At 33.5% G+C, this 18704-nt stretch overlaps 2 protein-coding genes across 7 annotated transcripts in view; one reads left to right on the forward strand and one right to left on the reverse strand.

Annotated features, from left to right (window-relative positions):
* LOC107694434 (cyclin-dependent kinase-like 5) overlaps nucleotides 1–10142 on the forward strand; it is a 65351-nt gene extending 55209 nt beyond the window's left edge. For 2 of the 5 annotated variants that reach the window (XM_016494127.1, XM_016494125.1), the window contains exons 14-21: nucleotides 172–273; nucleotides 525–630; nucleotides 1954–2047; nucleotides 2843–2948; nucleotides 5872–5994; nucleotides 7114–7137; nucleotides 7599–7745; nucleotides 9148–10142. In XM_016494127.1, coding sequence (XP_016349613.1) covers nucleotides 172–273; nucleotides 525–630; nucleotides 1954–2047; nucleotides 2843–2948; nucleotides 5872–5994; nucleotides 7114–7137; nucleotides 7599–7745; nucleotides 9148–9483 — 1038 coding nt within the window. In that variant the 3' untranslated portion in view covers nucleotides 9484–10142. Of the gene's footprint in view, nucleotides 1–171; nucleotides 274–524; nucleotides 631–1953; nucleotides 2048–2842; nucleotides 2949–5871; nucleotides 5995–6085; nucleotides 6206–7113; nucleotides 7138–7598; nucleotides 7746–9147 lie in introns of those variants that run through there. The other 3 variants (XR_001634871.1, XM_016494129.1, XM_016494128.1) reach the window with 3 other exon arrangements.
* A 2724-nt stretch (nucleotides 10143–12866) lies between these two features.
* Nucleotides 12867–18704, reverse strand: part of rs1b (retinoschisin 1b) — an 11435-nt gene continuing 5597 nt past the window's right edge. For both annotated transcript variants that reach the window (XM_016494130.1, XM_016494131.1), the window contains 3 exons: nucleotides 15506–15647; nucleotides 15156–15351; nucleotides 12867–13109 (listed from right to left, as the gene is read on the reverse strand). In XM_016494130.1, coding sequence (XP_016349616.1) covers nucleotides 12951–13109; nucleotides 15156–15351; nucleotides 15506–15647 — 497 coding nt within the window. In that variant the 3' untranslated portion in view covers nucleotides 12867–12950. The remainder of the gene's footprint in view (nucleotides 13110–15155; nucleotides 15352–15505; nucleotides 15648–18704) is intronic.

Genomic DNA, 18704 nt, shown 5'->3' on the forward strand with positions numbered 1-18704 from the left:
CTATCTGTCTATCTGTCTATCTGTCTGTCTGTCTGTCTGTCTAGTTTGTGTACAGTATGATGTCTGAGTGTGTTGTCTAGGTAGGCAGCTCACTAGGGTTTGTAACAGGGTGTTTGTATGAATGTGTGCGGGCACTTTGTGCTTCACCTGCTCTCATCTCTCCATAAACAGAGCGACCCCGCGGCCGCAGAGGTCAGTCACACGCGACCTTTAATCCGGGAGTCCACACGGGACAACACCACCGCCTTTCACGCGCCACGGCAAAAGAGCGAGGTCCGCACCATCCTGCTTTCCCTCTCTTTCACTGTCTCTATACCTCCTTCTCTTCATACTCCTCTTTCTGCTGCCCATTTTTCTGTTCGCTTTGCTCTCTCATTCAGACGGAGGCATTTCGGTTGTGTTTTCTTCTGTTTGGAGTTTAAACACAGGGGAAATCGTCACTGTTCATGATAAATAATGTCCTCAGTGTTACACGCAGCACTTTTTCAGCTGGAAAGGGTCTTTGACAAATGTTGATGCTGCAGGGAGGTGTTTATCACGAGCAGCTCGCAGATGACAGCGGATCGGCCAAAGAGAACCGCATGATGTACAGCGACTCAGTGCCGCGACGGGTCGGGAGCTTCTACAGGGGTCAGTCTCCTCACACTTATGCACATGATGCTTCTGATTTTAACAAATGATATAGACAGAGTTTGAAGTGACAAGCTACAAGAAATGTGCATGCCATCAGATTGTTCTTTGTAAGCGAACGATAAAGTAATGTGTTATCATAATATATAATAATTCTTACTTTTTAATTAAGAATTTAATTGAATTTGATTTGATTTCTATGTTGTCTAATTCATTTATTAGCAGATGCAATTGAACACCTCTCTGTTCCTCATGCTGTAGTCATGTACTCTAAGTGCATGCATAATAAAAACAAACAATAAAGTAATGTTTTATCATAATACTAGTTATTTTATTACTTTAATTTATTTAAATTATAATTTAATAAAAAAAAAATTCTATATTGTCTAATTTATTTAGTAAAGAATGCAATTGAAAACCTGCAGTTGAAAACCGTTCCTCTTACTGTAGTGCATGCATATTAAATAATAAAAAAAACAACAACAAAGTAGTGTTTTATCGTTATACTGGGATTAATTTGATTAATTTATAAAAATGTATTAGTTTATAATTCAGTTTAATTTAATTTAATTTATTTTTTTGTTGTCTATTTATTAACAAATGCAATTGAAAACTGTTCCCCGTACTGTAGTTCATGCATAATAAATAATAAATTAATAACAATAATGTTTTTATCATAATACCAGGGTTATTTTGTTAATGTATTAAATTAGATTAAATTAAATTAAATATTTTGTTTTACTTTATTTTTTATGTTCTCTAATTTATTTACTGACAAATGCAATTGAAAATCTCTCCGTTCCCCATACTGTAGTCGCGTAATGTAGGTGCATGCGTAATAAATAACAACAAAGTAATGTTTTATCATGATGCCAGAGTTTTGTTACTTTTTCATTTTATTTAATTGTATTATTTAATTGTATTATTTTTCTTTCTATGTTGTCTTATTTGTTCTTTAATGAATGCCATTGAAAAGTTCTCTGTTCCCTGTATACTGTAGTCACGTATTATAGGTTCACGCAGTGCTTGCTACAGTCTCTACACTGCAGGCACGATGCAAATTAAATTAAATTGCTCCCATTATAATCAACAAAACTGTCAACACCGCATGCGTCGCAGTACAGTCATTGCATGCTAACTATGTTGGAAGGACAATCAAAACCCACCAAAACAAATACCACTTTGGAAAAAAAAAAAAAAAAGAGTGAGAAGTAATGCAAAAGTTACTATAACAGTGCAATATAATTAGTTGCTTTCTGTAACACTGTTTGATCTCAGCGCATTAATCTCATTAATATGTTGATGTTGTTCTGTTTTGATCAGTGCCGTCTCCCAGACCCGATAACTCGTTCCACGAGAGTTCAGGAGTCACGATGGACAGCAGCCACAACATACACCAACCCACATACGACCCGTGGTGAGGATGATGCACTGACACACTCTATTAGTGCCCTACTCTAAATATGCTAAATACATTTGTATGTGCTACTATTATTTGGCTCCACCAAAATGTAATTTGAATTAAACTTTTTTCCATGATAACGTGAAAAAATATATCATGCAAGGACTGTATTTTTAAAAATGTGTAGCTTCCCTGTGCTTGGAATAAACAAATTATGGAACAAATATATTTATATTAATAGCCATGATGCAATGAATGCTTTTTACAATTATTTCTGATACTTGAGTGCATTGGACAGTCAAGCAGGAAGTGACAAACAGGAAATGAGTCTAAATTTAAAAATAAAAATTCTAAATTGAAGTCATTATTCACTGAAAATCACGTTTAATTTTAAAAGTAAAAAAATTTGAATAGTCGTGATATGAAAATAAAAATTAAAACAAATTGTTTTTACAATTAGAATTAGTAACTTGTTTTTAGAGAAATCTCAGGTGACCAGTTTCTTTGGTAATTCTTGTTAATTAAAACTAAAACCATTAAAACATTTTCCTTACTTGAAATAAAATAAACAGTAACTAAAATCAAATATAAAAAATGTATTTTATTTAGGTTAGTTACCAAGGCAACATTTCTAATTTTTGTTTAGCTTAAACTGAAACAAATAAAAATGAATGAAAACTATGTGGACATATAAAAAACAATAATTAAAAATATTAATAAAAGCATTAATAAAATAAAAATTATAATTAAATAAAAAATTTAAAAGAGATGTAAGCATGGGTTGTATTAAAGTGTGTCTTGTTTGATGAGGACGGGGTCTGAGACGCGGGACATGAGTCCTCCAGAACCCACCAAAGAGAAGGAGAAACAAGGCTTCTTCAGATCCATCAAGAAGAAGAAGAAGAAGTCTCAAACCGTGAGTCTGTGTGTGTGTCACGTGTTTTATGTCTTACAGTTTAATGTGTGTGTAAGTGACTAGTAGAGTGTAAACCAGACCCGTCACCCGACTCGACCCAGTCTTTTGAAGTCGCATGATAGCTTTGTGAGAGGAACAGTCCAAAGCTTAAGTCGTTTTTCACGGAATATCACATATTTTTAAAAGACCAAAAAGTTGGATTCGATATAATCATTTTTATCATTTTATAATTAATTATTTAACCCATAATCAATATTCAGTTGTTTCTAGAGAGTTAAAATCTCTCAGGTAGGGTAACCTGTTTGCAGGGTTATTATTGTTAATTAAAACCAAATGCTTTTTGTTTTTGTTTGTTTTTGTTTTTGCTTGAAATAAAATAAAATATAAAATAAACTAACTGAAATCAAATAAAATATTTAAAAACTCTTATTTTCAGCTAATTTTAAGTTATCTGGAAGTACTAAAATAACTAAAACTAAAAGTTAATATTAAAACTATATAGACCAAACAATAACAACTAATAAAAGTGACAGAAACAAAATTACAAAAACTAACAAAAATTAAAACGAAAATGGAAAATATAAAAACTAATTCAAAATATTAAAAATTAAAAAAATTGAGTTGTCATGATACGAGCCCTTTTAAAATAAAAACATGAAATATTTATTTTTATATTTAATTGTAAACCCTAATCAATCTCAAATTTCTAGAGCGTTAAAATCTGTTAGGGTAGTTGATTAGTTTGCAGGTTATTGTTGTTAACTAAAACTAAAACCATTAAAAAAAAATTTCGTTACTTGGAAGAAAAGAAAATTTAAAAGAAAAAAGAAAAACTTAGTTCAATTTGATGTGCTAAAATAACTTGAATAAGCTGAAATAAAATAATATTGAAATAATAATATTATGATGTTGTGAAAAGCCATTCGTGTTTTTGCTTTGTCTAATCTGGTTAATTATAATGAAATAATAATCATCATCATAAAATGTAATATTAATAATAGTATGAAAATGAATATGAGCTAATAGTCATAAAAAAGTAATAATAGTAATATTAATATTATGTAATGCTTAAAATAATAAATATGTTGTAAGATGCCATTAGTGTTTTTACTATATATGGGTCAAAGATGAAAAAGGGTTTAAGCATAAAAACAATAAGTGTAATACTGCTTTAAATTGTTGTTGTTTTTTCCACAAAAAATGTAAAAGTTTTCGGTTTAATTTAATTGCAATTTTGTTTTTCTGAGCAAAAAATAAATATCATACATTTTTCCCTGATTTACAGAAGACCCTAAAATGTCATTCAGTGTAGCAATCTTGTCAGGCATATTTACAACAAAAATCAATTTATGACATATTAAAAGACTAATTACTTTCACCCCAAATACCAATTAGTTCTACAAACATCTAATCTTGTCAAATGTGTGGTAAGTACTGCAGAGTGCTGCTCCGTACGTACGTGTGATCGTGAATCTCGAAAGTGAAAGTAAAAAAACAAGCGCACGTTCAAAAGCGATTTCAATGTCCAATTATTAATAACGGCTCCCTGATGCCCGCAGTTTATATACAGTATAATTGCCCAACGATATTATTTCGACATAAGATATTGAAGTAACGTATATTTTTCCTCCCATCTCGTATCTATTCCCTTTAGGGGTTCCATTTTTTTAAATGGAAATATCTTAGGGCGAATTCCAAATGGAAGTGAGCATCCCTATGCCCTACTCCCTTCGAAGGGCAGAGCTCTTGAAGTGTGTTCTTTGAAGGGTGTAGGGCATTACTCTCTCATATAAGCGTTTGGAACTCCCTGAACTCCCCAAATGTTACCTTGACAACGCTGCGCGTGCGTGCAGCATTCAGCACTCCATCAGTTGTTGCAAATAAATATTTCTTCTTATTATTATTTTATTTAAATATTGTCTAATTGTGTCTTATTTACTATTAAACGTTTTCAAACGAAACTTGCTTACACTACCGTCTTAAATCATATTTCTATCACTGACGAAAAATATGTTGTCTTACATTAAAATAGACAAATTTAATCAGCCTATTCTACTTACGTTTGTATGTGAACTCAAAATCAACCCCAACTTTGCTTTAAAATGCATCGCAAGATCTAATCGAAGATCACGATCACAAACGGAAATCACTTCCGTGAAGTGACCATCGCATGTTCCCTTCGCTAACGGACTTCTGGAAGTGCCCTTCGTGAAGGGATTCAGTTGTTCACTTTCATTTGGAACGTCCCTACAAATGGCGTCCCTTTCCCGAAGTGCCCTTCAAGGGCGCAAAAAAGCCATTTGGAATTCGCCCATAGCCTTATGAGCAGTTGATTTATGCTAATCGACGGACTTTTATGTTAATAAGTGCCGTCATTCGGTTATGTTTATTATATTCATATGTTTCAACACGTTGCAATCATTATATGGCTTGATTTAAGATTAAACATTGTTTGTGCGTGCATGCAGGGGAGGGGTGCGATTTTCGAATAATAATCGAATAATACCCAGGGATTTTCGAATATTATTTTTGCTTGGAATGCCCATCCGTAACATATACTGTATAGGATGTTCTGGAAAAACTATCAGTGTTTTTACTGTGTTCGATGTGCTAAAATATCCGAAACTAAAGCTGAAATAAAAAAATGAATAAAAACTATATAGATGGAAAAACCTAATAAAAAGGATAGAGACTAAATTAGCAAAAACTTTAACAAAAATGTGAACATGGAAAATATAAAAACTAATTCAAAATATTAATAAGAACTAAAAAAAAAATTAGAAAATTAAAAAATAAAAACAAATTCAAAATATGAATAGAAACTATAAAAATAATAAATAATAAAAATAATTGTATGAGCCCTAATCAGACACACAGTGGAGTGGGGTGGCGGATGTGTGAGTGTTGTGCTCTTGTGTTGCAGACAGACGCTGATGACGAGCGACGGCCAGTCATGAGGAAAGCTCTGTTTCCTCTCTTTCACTCTCAGAGGAGCTTCATGCGCAGCTCCTCTGAGAGAGAGCGTCCCCTAGTGGCCACAGCAATGGTACAGCAGTCTCACACATACTGTACAATCCGCTAACACACACTAAACCGCTGCGCTGCATGATTAACAGCACTAATCACTTCTGCTCCAGTGGGCTGGGCGCGTGTCTCCTCATTGGCTGTCCGGTCTGTGATGTCATCGTCTCATTAGAATGACTCCGCCCATATCTGCATCCTGTGGTTGGCATGTTTTTCCGCAGAAACAGATTGAGGTTGAACACATATTCATGTCATATTGCAGCCCAAAATCAAAGAAGAACTGTAGGAAATTATATTTTGCTTATAGAAAATGAAGTGCATTTTATGTAATGCAAGAGGCCATTTTCATTTCAGAAATGCAAATAAGCAACACTATATTATTGTAAAATGCATTTGTAAGTCGTAGCATGGTAGTATTTGTGCTGAAATTAATTTATGATGCTTAATTTATGAACAAAATAATGTCCAAACAAACATGATTATTTTGGTTATTATATTACAGAAATTAGACTTAATTTGTGTTATTTTTTTACCTGTAAAAATATAATAATAAAAATAAAGTTAAACTTATTAATTTCTTCTGGAATCATTTGGAATTAAAAAAATTATATAAAATATTGAAATAATAATATTATGATGTTGTTGTGAAAAGCCATTAGTGTTTTTGCTATGTCTAATCTGGTTAATTATAATGAAATAATCATCATCATCATAATAAAATGTTATATTAATAATAGTATGAAAATTTATATAAACTAATAGTCATAAAGTAATAATAATAATATTAATATTAAGTCATACTTAAAATAATAAATATGATGGTGTAAGATGCCATTAGTGTTTTTACTGTCTAATTTGATTAATCGTACATAATATATATATATATATATATATATATAATATTATGATAAAATAATATATTAAAAACAATAATAATATGATGTTGTGAAAAACTATCAGTGTTTTTACTGTCTAATCTGGTTAATAATAATAATAATAATAATAAAGAATAAAACAAGAGAATAAAAAGAGTATTAAAAATAAAAAACAGTATTATGCTTGTTTGCGGGGCTGCTGTTCTCTGTTGTGCTGTTCTGATGTGGAGGTGATTGACAGCGCTGTGCGGCGTGTGATTGGTCAGGTGTCGAGCGAGGGGCCGGCTCAGGTGATTTTTTTACCTGTAAAAATATAATAATAAAAATAAAGTTAAACTTATTAATTTCTTCTGGAATCATTTGGAATTAAAAAAATTATATAAAATATTGAAATAATAATATTATGATGTTGTTGTGAAAAGCCATTAGTGTTTTTGCTATGTCTAATCTGGTTAATTATAATGAAATAATCATCATCATCATAATAAAATGTTATATTAATAATAGTATGAAAATTTATATAAACTAATAGTCATAAAGTAATAATAATAATATTAATATTAAGTCATACTTAAAATAATAAATATGATGGTGTAAGATGCCATTAGTGTTTTTACTGTCTAATTTGATTAATCGTCATCATCATAAAACATAATAATAATAATAATAAAAATATATAAATAACAGTGATATTAAAAATATTAATATTATATATTATAATATGTAATATTATTAGTTATACAGTAATCAGGTGCTGATACAGAAAGCGTCCCGCTCGTACACACACCAGGGCAGCAGACATCGCACCCGCAGCCGCGACCGAGAGCGAGAGCGAGAGCAGGATCCGGAGCGGGACGCAGACTGGCCCGCAGAGAGAGCGCTCGACACACACTCACAGGTGCTCACTCGCACGTCATATGACCGGATCATCAGCAGAGATACACACACTGTCACACTAGAACACTAGAACAGCTTGATTCATAAAGAGCTTTACATAAAAGAACTGCATGTTAATATGCATTCAGAAATAAAACATGCATATACCCTTCTAGTGCTAAATTAATGCATCCTTGATGAATAAAAGTATTATTAAAAAAAAAAAGAAAAAATCTTACTGACCCCAAACTTTTAAAGAATAGTGTACATAATAGCTATAAAATAATATAAAAGAAAAATAACTCATGAACATGCCTTAATGTATAATGAGCCTAATTTACATAGAAAGTAATAGTGTTTTTTATTATTACAGGAACATATTAGTTATGAATAGATTTTATAGACAGCGCTGTGATGCATGTGCTATAGAGCTATTTCAAGAAAAACAAATATTATACTTTACATAATTTAATTATAATCAATATGAAAGTACATTTTTGGTTTGAAGTAACACCTGGAATTGTTAAAATCATCTCACTTCCAGGAATAAAATACCCACACAGAAATAATGCATAATAGGGTTTATTAATAGTACACTTGTGTGGTTACAGCTCAATATGTTATATAATCAAAAGAGCCAGTTTTGGATTTTTTATAAATAATGCATTAAATTGCATATACGCTGCATATAAAAATTATAATATATAAATAAATTTGATTCAGTTTTTAATTATTTTATAAATATAATATGTGTTTATAAAAAAGTTATGAATGTAAATATAAATGTATATAAATGGTGTAAATTATATAAATAAATTATATATTTTTTCATAAATTCTGTAAATAACTTGTGTATAAATGATGTAAATTATATAAAGGTATAAATAAATGATAGAAAAATAAACATTTTAGATTTTTATAAATTCTGTATTAACTTACATATAAATAAATTGTACAAAATGTAAAAAAAGATTTATTTAAAATATAAAAGATATTCAGTTTTTGATTTCTATAAATTATGCTTTAAATGATATATAAATGTGACCCTGGAGCACAAAAGCAGTCATAAGCAGCACAGGTATATTTGTAGCAATAGCCAACAATACATTGTATGGGTCAAAATTATAGATTTTTCTTTTATGCCAAAAATCATTAGGATATTAAAGGGATAGTTCACCCAAAAATGAAAATTAGCCCACAAATTACTCTAATTACTCAAGTCATCCTAGGTGTATATTGACTTTCTTCTTTCAGACGAATCCAGTCGGATGGAAAGCTTATTTATTCAGCTTCCATATTTAGAAAAATTGTCCCTTAAGACTAGTTTTGTGGTCCAGGGCCACAAATGATCTGAAAACAATGCAGTGAACATTTTGTGCTGTAGTTTTCCATCAGTACAGTAAAGCCTTGTTTCTCTCTCTCAGCCTCTGAGGTCTTTGCGGAAGCTGCTTCATCTCACCTCCTCATCCTCGTCCTCCAACCAAACCTCGGCAGATCTCCACTACCCCCTGCCCTCCTCCAAAGGCGGCGGGAGTTTCGTGGAGCCCCGCGGCCTCGGCTCCATGCAGCCCAAGGGCCGTTCGACTGCGTATGGGGCCCCGGGGCCCCTGGAGTCCGGCTGGCACTCCAGCGCTCTGGACCGTCCCAAGGGAAACCCGTATCCTGACCAGCTGACCTCCAAACCGGGCCCCAACGGCTTCGCTCGCCACTTTCGTTCACGTTTGCCAAACCTGAATGACCTTAAAGAGACGGCGCTGTGAGTCGGACTCACGGCGGCCCCTAATGGACCTTCTTTTCTTGCGTATTAAGGGTAGGCCTATATGTCTTTTTTTTGTTGTTTTTCTTTTTTAGTTTTTAATATTTGATAGCACTTCTTATATTATTTATGTACTGTAATTACTGTATTTTTTGTTATCTGATAATACAATCTAAAAGCAGATGATATAGCTCTATGTAAATGGGAATATATAAATGTATAACGCTGTACGTGCAGCTTTAGTTTCTACTCTGGTTGTAGTATATAAACATTATCTGATTCTGCATAGCTACTCTTATATTTGGCTAAAGGTTCTGATGATTCATGTATAGATGACAGTATTGACATTTATTTTATAGTTATAGAATAAGACTACAGTATATATAGATATTACGACTTTGTCTTTGAGTATTTTCTGTTCACAATTCAGTGAATATCAGTAGATATTAAGAGTAACAGTAATTAACGGTAAGAATGCGCGATTATATGTGCGTGTGCTTCCCAGATAGCGCACGTATGTTGCTTTAAATGTCATATTTATGTGTAAATTAATTCTTAAATGTTGTGAATGTAACACACAACAGGAACGACAAACACTAGCAAATAATTCAGATTTTTAGAGCAGTCTCTTCTGCTCAAATCTGTAATTTTTTTAATTAAAAATACGGTAAAAACAGCAAAATTGTGAAATATTTTTACAATTTAAAATAGCTGTTTTCTATGTGAATATCTGTTAAACTGTAATTTATTCCTGTGATCAAAGCTGAATTTTCAGCATCATTACTCCAGTCTTCAGTGTCACATGATCTTCAGAAATCATTCTAATATGCTGATTTGCTGCTCGAGAAACATTTCGGATTATTAGCAATGTTGAAAACATTTATAATGTTACAAATGTCATCAAAGAATCATGAAATAAAATATTGAGTACCAATAATTGAGCAGCAAATCAGCATATTAGAATGATTTCTGAAGATCATGTGACACTGAAGACTGGAGTAATGATGCTGAAAATACAGCTGCGCATCACAGAAATAAATTACATTTTACACTATATTCATATAGAAAAGAGTTATTTTCAATTCTAATAATATTTCATTTTTTTTCTGTTTTAACTGTAATTTTAATCAAATAAATGCAGCCTTGGTGAGTAGAGACATTAAAAATCATAATTATTCCAAACTTTTGACCCGTAGTGTACTGCAGATGCTGAAGGGTCTAAAAGTGACAGAAAAAAACGTCCCGACAACATGCGTGCGCTATCTAGGTTTCGTGTGGGTCTTTTGTTAGTCTTTACAAATCACAGCCAGTGAAATTTCTTAAGCCTTTTAAATAATTGAAGCAAAAACGTCAACCAAATCTGACCAAATCAAATGAAATGGTGTGGCTCCACCTACTGGCCATTGAGATCCACTGCAAAAAAAAAATCTGAGTATATGATGCCTTTTTTTATTTTTAAAGCAAGATTACTTTTTACTATATCTTATCAGTCTTTGATTCCCTCAGGTATAGAGTTCTTTGCAAATACAGTTTTACATGCAATATCTGGATATCAGATGTCGAAGCTCTTTAGATTGTTTCATGTTTCTGTTTAGGGAAATAGAGCCAGTGTGTGTATACATGAGGAGGAGAAATAATAATAATAATAATTTATTAATTTTATGCAATATGTAATTTCACATTCGCCAGATAATCTTCTAAATAAAGCTCAAGGTTCCTGGAGGCGTTTTGTTTTCCTCTCAGCTGGTTTTTACATGAATGATTCATATGTCAGTCGGGTACACGAGATGTCAAACGCCAGGATTTCCTGGAAAACCGAACTCGATTACACATCAGCGATATGCATCTCATTTTTATTTCAGAGATATGTATAGGAACTATCCTCGAATCATCTAGATTATTGAGAATATTGATCATAAACTGGTCAATTAGACGCTAATGGTCCTTGTGTCTGAGGTTTATTCATCAGTCTCTTCTACTGCCACACGTTTCATATCGCAGGATTGTCATGATGGATGGTGTTTCACTCTATATTCATGTGCTCTTCAGCTGCAGGGAGGAGTTGAGATGCTAATGAGCTCATTTGAATAACCATAAGACTGTCTGTTTTAAAAAAAATTCATGAATAAAACCAAATCAAACCAAATCAAGCGTGAACTGTCCTTTAGTGGTGCACTTGAATGTTTTTCTGTCTTAAAAATATTTTGTGTAAAACTACACGAGGAGAGCAAATGCATAGAATGGTTGACTTTTTTTTTGCTAGCAGACGTCTTCATTGAACATTGAACAATTGCAAAGCTAATTTTAGCATTGCCTATAATCTCCTACACCCTTGATGTTAGCACATGCTAAAGCTTGTTATTATGTCTTATTTGAAATGACTTATTTCAGTATTAATAGCAGTTACTAGGTCGGCACCATCAAAAACAACGTTCCCATATGGTTCCTATTTGGTTATTTATTTTGAAAACCATATAAGAACATTCTTGGAATCAAAAATTAACTTTCCCAAACAAACAAGCAAAAAAAATTTTTGTATTGATTTTTTTTAATAAAAAATAAAAACTAACCTCCTCTGAAATTTGTGATAACCTAAATTTTGGGAATCAAAAATTGTTAGCTGGGCGGTTAGTAATTTTAAGACAGGATTTTCCATTTTGTTTTATACCTGATTAGCTCAACACTGAGTCTCTTTATGTGTTAATTAAATTGCTAATGTCTCTCTAACATGGAATTTTTTCAAAAAGACGTGAATTACATTAACACCAGTGTGCGAGTCTTCTTCTGGTTATATTTACAGCCATTTATTAGATAATAGTAGTTTATTTTGGTGGTTGTGCTGAGTCAGAAACAGCCGCTAGCAAAGCTAGCTAGCTAGTTTACAGCCTTTATCTGTGGTAATGAATTTTGACAGTTTTAAATGCAGTTACTAGGAAGCTCAATGGTTGTTCACATGTTTTCTGACTTAATAAATCAATATGGAATTTATTCAATTATCATTTCAGAAAGCAAAATGGACTGTTCCTCTTTTTTGTAAACTTCGCAAAGATCAGCAAGTCATTTATAATAATAAAGCAGTCCTCTTGTTTTAGGCCAAAAATGCTTATTTGTTTTATTTTGTACACACAGAAGCTACAGTTATATGGTATTATTTCAAATTGCCTGTTACCTACTGATCTGAGTATATGTGACTTTATAAAGCCTGTGAAAACCCAGCTAAAGTCATTTTTTTGTGATTTACTGTTTTCTACATAAAATCATCCTTTATAAAGATAAAGAACATTCTGTGAAAATATAACCTTTATATCTTTAATATTGACTGAGTAAGGCCATGTCAAAGATTGAAATCATGGTGAAATTAATGGTTGAAATCAAACTTTGATGCTTGTTATCTCAAAATTAGATTTTGAGAATTTAGCCTGGATTTCACAGACAGGGTCACATATTTTACTGTAGTACCTAAAGCTGTTCTTAACCCGTGACGCATTTGTTCATGCACATGAGCAGCTCCAGGCGTAGGGCGATGCGCGTGTGCCAGCCCAGAGGCAGGATCCGCAGGTACCGCGCTACGATGGGCGGACGCAGCAGGTTCTGGACCGTGGAGGATCGGTCCGTGTTTCCATAAAACACCTGATGGATGAACACAAGCCATAAACATCATTAAATGATAGGGAGTTCATGCCAGTATACTCACTACTGACTAATCCAACATTGCCATCAAAAGCATTAGCTATGTTTCCATACAAAGATGCGAATTTAACTTATGCGCAAAAGTGGAATATCGCATAAAACATTTGCGAATAAAGCACCGTTTCCATCCAACGAGTCAAAGAGAGCAAAATTGTCACTTCCTGATAATCTAGCACTAAATATCAATATGAAAATTTGGAGAAGCCACTAGCTGTGTTTCCATCTACCTATTTTTATGCGCATTTTGGACTATCGCATTAAAAAAAAAACGCTGGATGGATACGCCAAGATGCACATAAATTCTAAAAATGCGCATAAAAAACTTATGCGCACATTTGAGTAGGATAAACTTTTTATCCGATAAGAAAAAATGCACATGAACTACGGGAAGCATTTACCGAATAAATTCCTTTATATTATGATCGTTTTGAAATGCCTGAGCAAAGTCTGTCGTCAAAGTATTTCTGTAAAATTGTCTTACACGACTGCGTTCCCAGCATCCGCCTCCGAAAGCAATGACTGCATTTATTGTGTTTCGTCTGCTCGCTCTGAGACGCGAGTAATTTATCATATATGAAAATGATTACATTCAGTGGCTTCTCCTAGTTTTATTAGTGATATTTAGTGCCAGTTTACCAGGAGATGACGATTTTGTTCTCTTTGACTCGTTGGATGGAAACTTATTCGCAAATGTTTTATGCGATATTCCAGTTTTGCGCATAAGTTTAATTAGAACCTTTGGATGGAAACATAGCTACTGAATAAAATAATTTTCATATCTGATAAGTCAAGTTACTTATATAGCGCTTTTTACAATGCAGATTGTGACAAAGCAGCTTTACAGTATTAAAAAAGGGAAATAGTGTGTCGAAATAGTGTGCCGTTCTCCTCTGGTCAGACGAGACCAGCAGTTTAATTCTAGGCACTGGCCAGACGAGACCAGCAGTTTAATTCTAGGCTGCAACAAGGTCATATTGTGCAGAGGATTCATCTGGTTCCCAGATTAGTTTTTTTCTTATCGAATAAAACGTTTATCCTACTCAATTGTGCGCATAAGTTTATGTGCATTTTTAGTATTTATGCACATCTTGGCATTTCCATCCAGAGGTTTTTTGTGTGATATTCCAAAATGTGCATAAAAATAGGTGGATGGAAACATAGCTATTATCTCCTGGTTTTATAGACAAGGTTTAAGCTTAGTCCCAGACTAAAATGCATGTCTGTGCTGTTTTAACTGAAAGAAACTTGCACTCTCTGATCTTAACATATGTCAGTTTCATTGTTTTGTCTCAAGATGCACACCAGTAGTGTTTTTATCTAAGGCATTTTATTTAAATGTCCTAATTGAACTATGGCCTAATGCTAGTTTAACCTAAACCCTGTTTGTGAAACCGGGCCTATCAGACATGTGCCCTGTGTTTTTGGATAGGACACTTCACAGAAATTAGGCAATAATGTGGTAAAACTTTGTTGTTTTGGCACTTAATAGTAATAGATAGATAGATGAATGGATAGATGGATGGATAGATTACCATTTAAAAGCGTTTCACACCAAGAACCATAACTGTAAAAGGTATTACTAGCAACCTTTATTAGCGCCCACACCAACGGATGATAACGTTCAGTTTATTATAAGCGTGTGCTGCAAAAATGTTTAAAGGTTCGTGCTCTTTAAAATTCAGAAAGATTGTAATTAGCTGTAGAGGTTTATCATTCATCAGCGGGAAAATAATTGAAAGTGATTCCAGCAATATCATTATTAGTTATGGTGTGTACTTCGCTATTCTCTTAGAATTAGAATGATAAATAAAACAATATTTATAGTTATTGTTATTGTCTTTGGTGTGAATGGAATGCTCGTTAATGGAAGAACAAGAGGCTAGTATTAAAACTTGACAGTGTTACTGATGTTTTTTCACATCACGTCAGTTGTAAGAGAAATCCTTTTGATTTGACTCAAATACTTTTGTATTTTAAGTCTTTTACCCTGTTATTCCCGGTCTGGTCTTTGTAATAGATCCAGTTGAGGTTTTCTTGGGTTCGGTACTGCAGGCTGTATTTCGTTGTCCATTCGTCAGCATCACAGCGGCCCTGAGCCAGGATACCCGAGACCACCCGCACCTCCTGGAGGTCGATCTGAAGCCACTGATTCGTGTCCTGGAATTTGGACAGCCAAGCACAGCTGCGACAAAGCGGAAAGTCAGTCAGTGTCCGCTTTATTATGACCCCACACAAGTTAAATCAGATTTAGTGCTAGTCATTTTGGTAATGGTGAAACCCAAGCTTTAATTTCAGGCTGGTTTAGTGCTGCTAGAGGGTTTTTCTGAGACACTTACCCAAACCCTTGACTGTTCAGTCGAGCTTTATTTGGGGTCCATGAGGAGAACCAGCCCACGTACTGATCCTGGTTTGAACAGGTAAGCTGCTCCGCCATCACTGACCCGGACTCAAACCCCAGTGGCTTGTGGTAGGGACACTCTGGAAACAAGGAGATTTGAAACCATCAGGTCATGCCCACCATCTCGAGAACAACATGTTCAATGTGATTTACACAAGCAGGACCAACATCCACCAGTTCCTGGAACTCAAACAGGTAAACTGTCAACAGGAAGTGATGCATCGTGATGCAGTTTTGTAGGCCAAAAGCAGAATGTTAGCATGAACCTGGTTACCTGTACAAAAACCCAATAGGATTTTTCCAATGGCTTTAGGATTATTGCAGAAAACAAGCTCTGTGACCAATAAAAGTTTATGATTCACATTTTGTTCGTCATGATAATCTTCACAATTGAACACAACTGAAGCCTAAATTCAATCGCCAGAAGTAAAAAGCTAAATGTAGGCTATTAACAGACTACACAACTGTCACATGACTTCAACGTCACCACCATTAAGTTTCTGAAACTTAGACACTTGTTAGCAGATGTCTTTTTTAAGACAAAAAAAAGCTTTTTAAGGGGTATTACAGATATATTTCATGTTGTAGAATAACATGAAGCCAGCAGAAAAAACAATCCGCACACGGTCAAATGCAGGGCAAAACCTCAAAAAATCTTTATTATAATGCTTAATCAGAGGCCGTAAAAAAGTGCAAAAGTGAAAAGTGCAAAACGTTTTCGAGACAAAAGCTCTTCCTCAGTGCCACATTGATTAGTGCACACCTGCACCCATTATAACATCAATATTCACCATGGACATCATATGCACGCAGGCCCAAAAACACCATACAATGTATCCAATTTTACCTTAAGACATTCCTATAAATATATTTTAATGGTAAAAAATTCCTCAATGCAAAAATACCTTAATACAACATTATTAATGTAAAATGCAAAAAATGTTTCATACATAATTTCACCCATAGATCTTATAAATGTTTCTTGTACACATATATCACAAAAAAACTATTCAAAACCAATTCCTCATTCATACCAAGGGGATATAAAGACCTCAAATCAAAAATCCATTTGCATTCTCTGTTGTAGAATAAAACATGAAAATATATTGTGCTTATTTAAAACCTTATTGGAGGCATTTAACCAAAAATCTATTGACTTGATGGACGTGATGGAAGCAGAAGTGATAAAACACAATTTTGCAATTGGCCTACAAAAACACGTCATCCCTGCAGCATCCAGAATATGAATAAAATGAACACAAACTCATGCTTTGAATGTCATATAATATTGAATGAATGAGGCATTTATATAGCACTTTATTGTGTATTGCTATACACCCAAAGCGCTTTACAATCATATGGGGGGGGATATATTGGCGGTTATTAAGCCTCTTATTAAGAAACCACAACTAGATCCTAGTGAACTGGCAAATTACAGACCCATTTCAAATTTTCTGTTTATGTCTAAAATGTTAGAAAAAGTTTTGTCTGCTCAATTGTGCTCCTTCCTGAAAAAAAATCATATCTATGAAGTATTTCAGTCAGGTTTCAGACCCCATCATAGCACAGAAACGGCACTTGTTAAAATTACAAATGACTTGCTTCTTGCGTCAGACCAAGGCCGCATCTCATTGCAAGTTTTACTTGACCTTAGTGCTACGTTCGACACCATAGATCATGACATACTCATAGATCGATTACAAAACTATACAGGTATTCAAGGGCAGGCTTTAAGATGGTTTAAATCCTACCTGTCTGATCGCTACCACTTTGTTTATTTAAACGGGGGATCATCACAATTAAATCCAGTAAAGGTTGGAGTGCCACAAGGATCTGTCCTAGGCCCTCTGCTATTTTCAATGTACATGTTGCCCCTTGGTAATATTATTAGAAAATACGGGATTAGTTTCCATTGTTATGCTGATGATACTCAATATTTCAAGAAGACCAGATGAAACTTCTAAATTATCTAAGCTAACAAAGTCTGTTAAAAATGTAAAAGACTGGATGACCAATTATTTTCTCCTATTAAATTCGGATAAGACAGAGATATTACTTATTGGACCAAAAAACAGTACACAGAATCTCTTGGATTACAATTTGCATCTAGACGGATGTACTGTTACTTCCTCTACAGTCAAAAATCTGGGTGTTATATTAGACAACAACTTGTCTTTTGAAAATCATATTTCCCATGTTACAAAAACAGCATTCTTCCATCTTAGAACATTTACATTTAGTAATTTAGAAGATGTTTTTTTTCCAAAGCAACTTATAAATGAGAACAATGGAAGCAATCAAAATCAACAAAAGAGCAATGATATGCAAGTGCTATAACAAGACTCAGTTAGCTTAATGCAGTACACGTAGCAAGGTTTTTTTCTTTTTAATTATATATTAAATAAAAAGAAAAACAGATAGAATAGAAAAAGAATAGAGCAAACTAGTGTTAGAGGCCTTTTTTTGCTTTTGATAATTGTATTATAAATAAAAAGAAAACAAATAGATAGAACACAAAAAGATTAGAAAAGTTAGTGCTAGTTTTTTTAATTTATTTTTTTTTATATAGCGTTACAACAGAGAGTGCTAGAGTTAGAGGGTCAAAAAAAAAGATGGAAGAGATGTGTTTTTAGCCGATTCTTGAAGATGGCTAAGGACTCAGCTGCTCGGATTGAGTTGGGCAGGTCATTCCACCAGGAGGGAACATTTAATTTAAAAGTCCGTAAAAGTGATTTTGTGCCTCTTTGGGATGGATTTGCAATCCATGCGTGGAAGAATGACTAATCTCATACTGCATGCACGTCTAATTTGATTGCATGTTTGATTCAGTTAAAGGCTGCATTTCCTCTCTAATGCCGGGAATTATTTCCAGCTTTAATCGACCTTACACAAGATAACCTCAAACTAGAGGAGACATACTGTCTGTTTGACAGCTCTCAAGAGCATCTTGATTTTATATATATATATATATTATTTTTTTTTTAATTATTTTTTCTTTTTATTTTCTGTATGTACGACGACTTTTAAATCTTAGAAACATTGCCAAGTTACGGAACATGCTACCTGTTTCTGATGCAGAAAAGCTAGTTCATGCATTCATGACCTCTAGACTGGACTATTGTAATGCACTGCTAGGT

This window comes from Sinocyclocheilus anshuiensis, unplaced genomic scaffold (assembly GCF_001515605.1).
Source record: "Sinocyclocheilus anshuiensis isolate Anshui unplaced genomic scaffold, SAMN03320099.WGS_v1.1 scaffold1826, whole genome shotgun sequence".
In the NCBI taxonomy this organism is placed as follows: Eukaryota; Metazoa; Chordata; class Actinopteri; order Cypriniformes; family Cyprinidae; genus Sinocyclocheilus; species Sinocyclocheilus anshuiensis.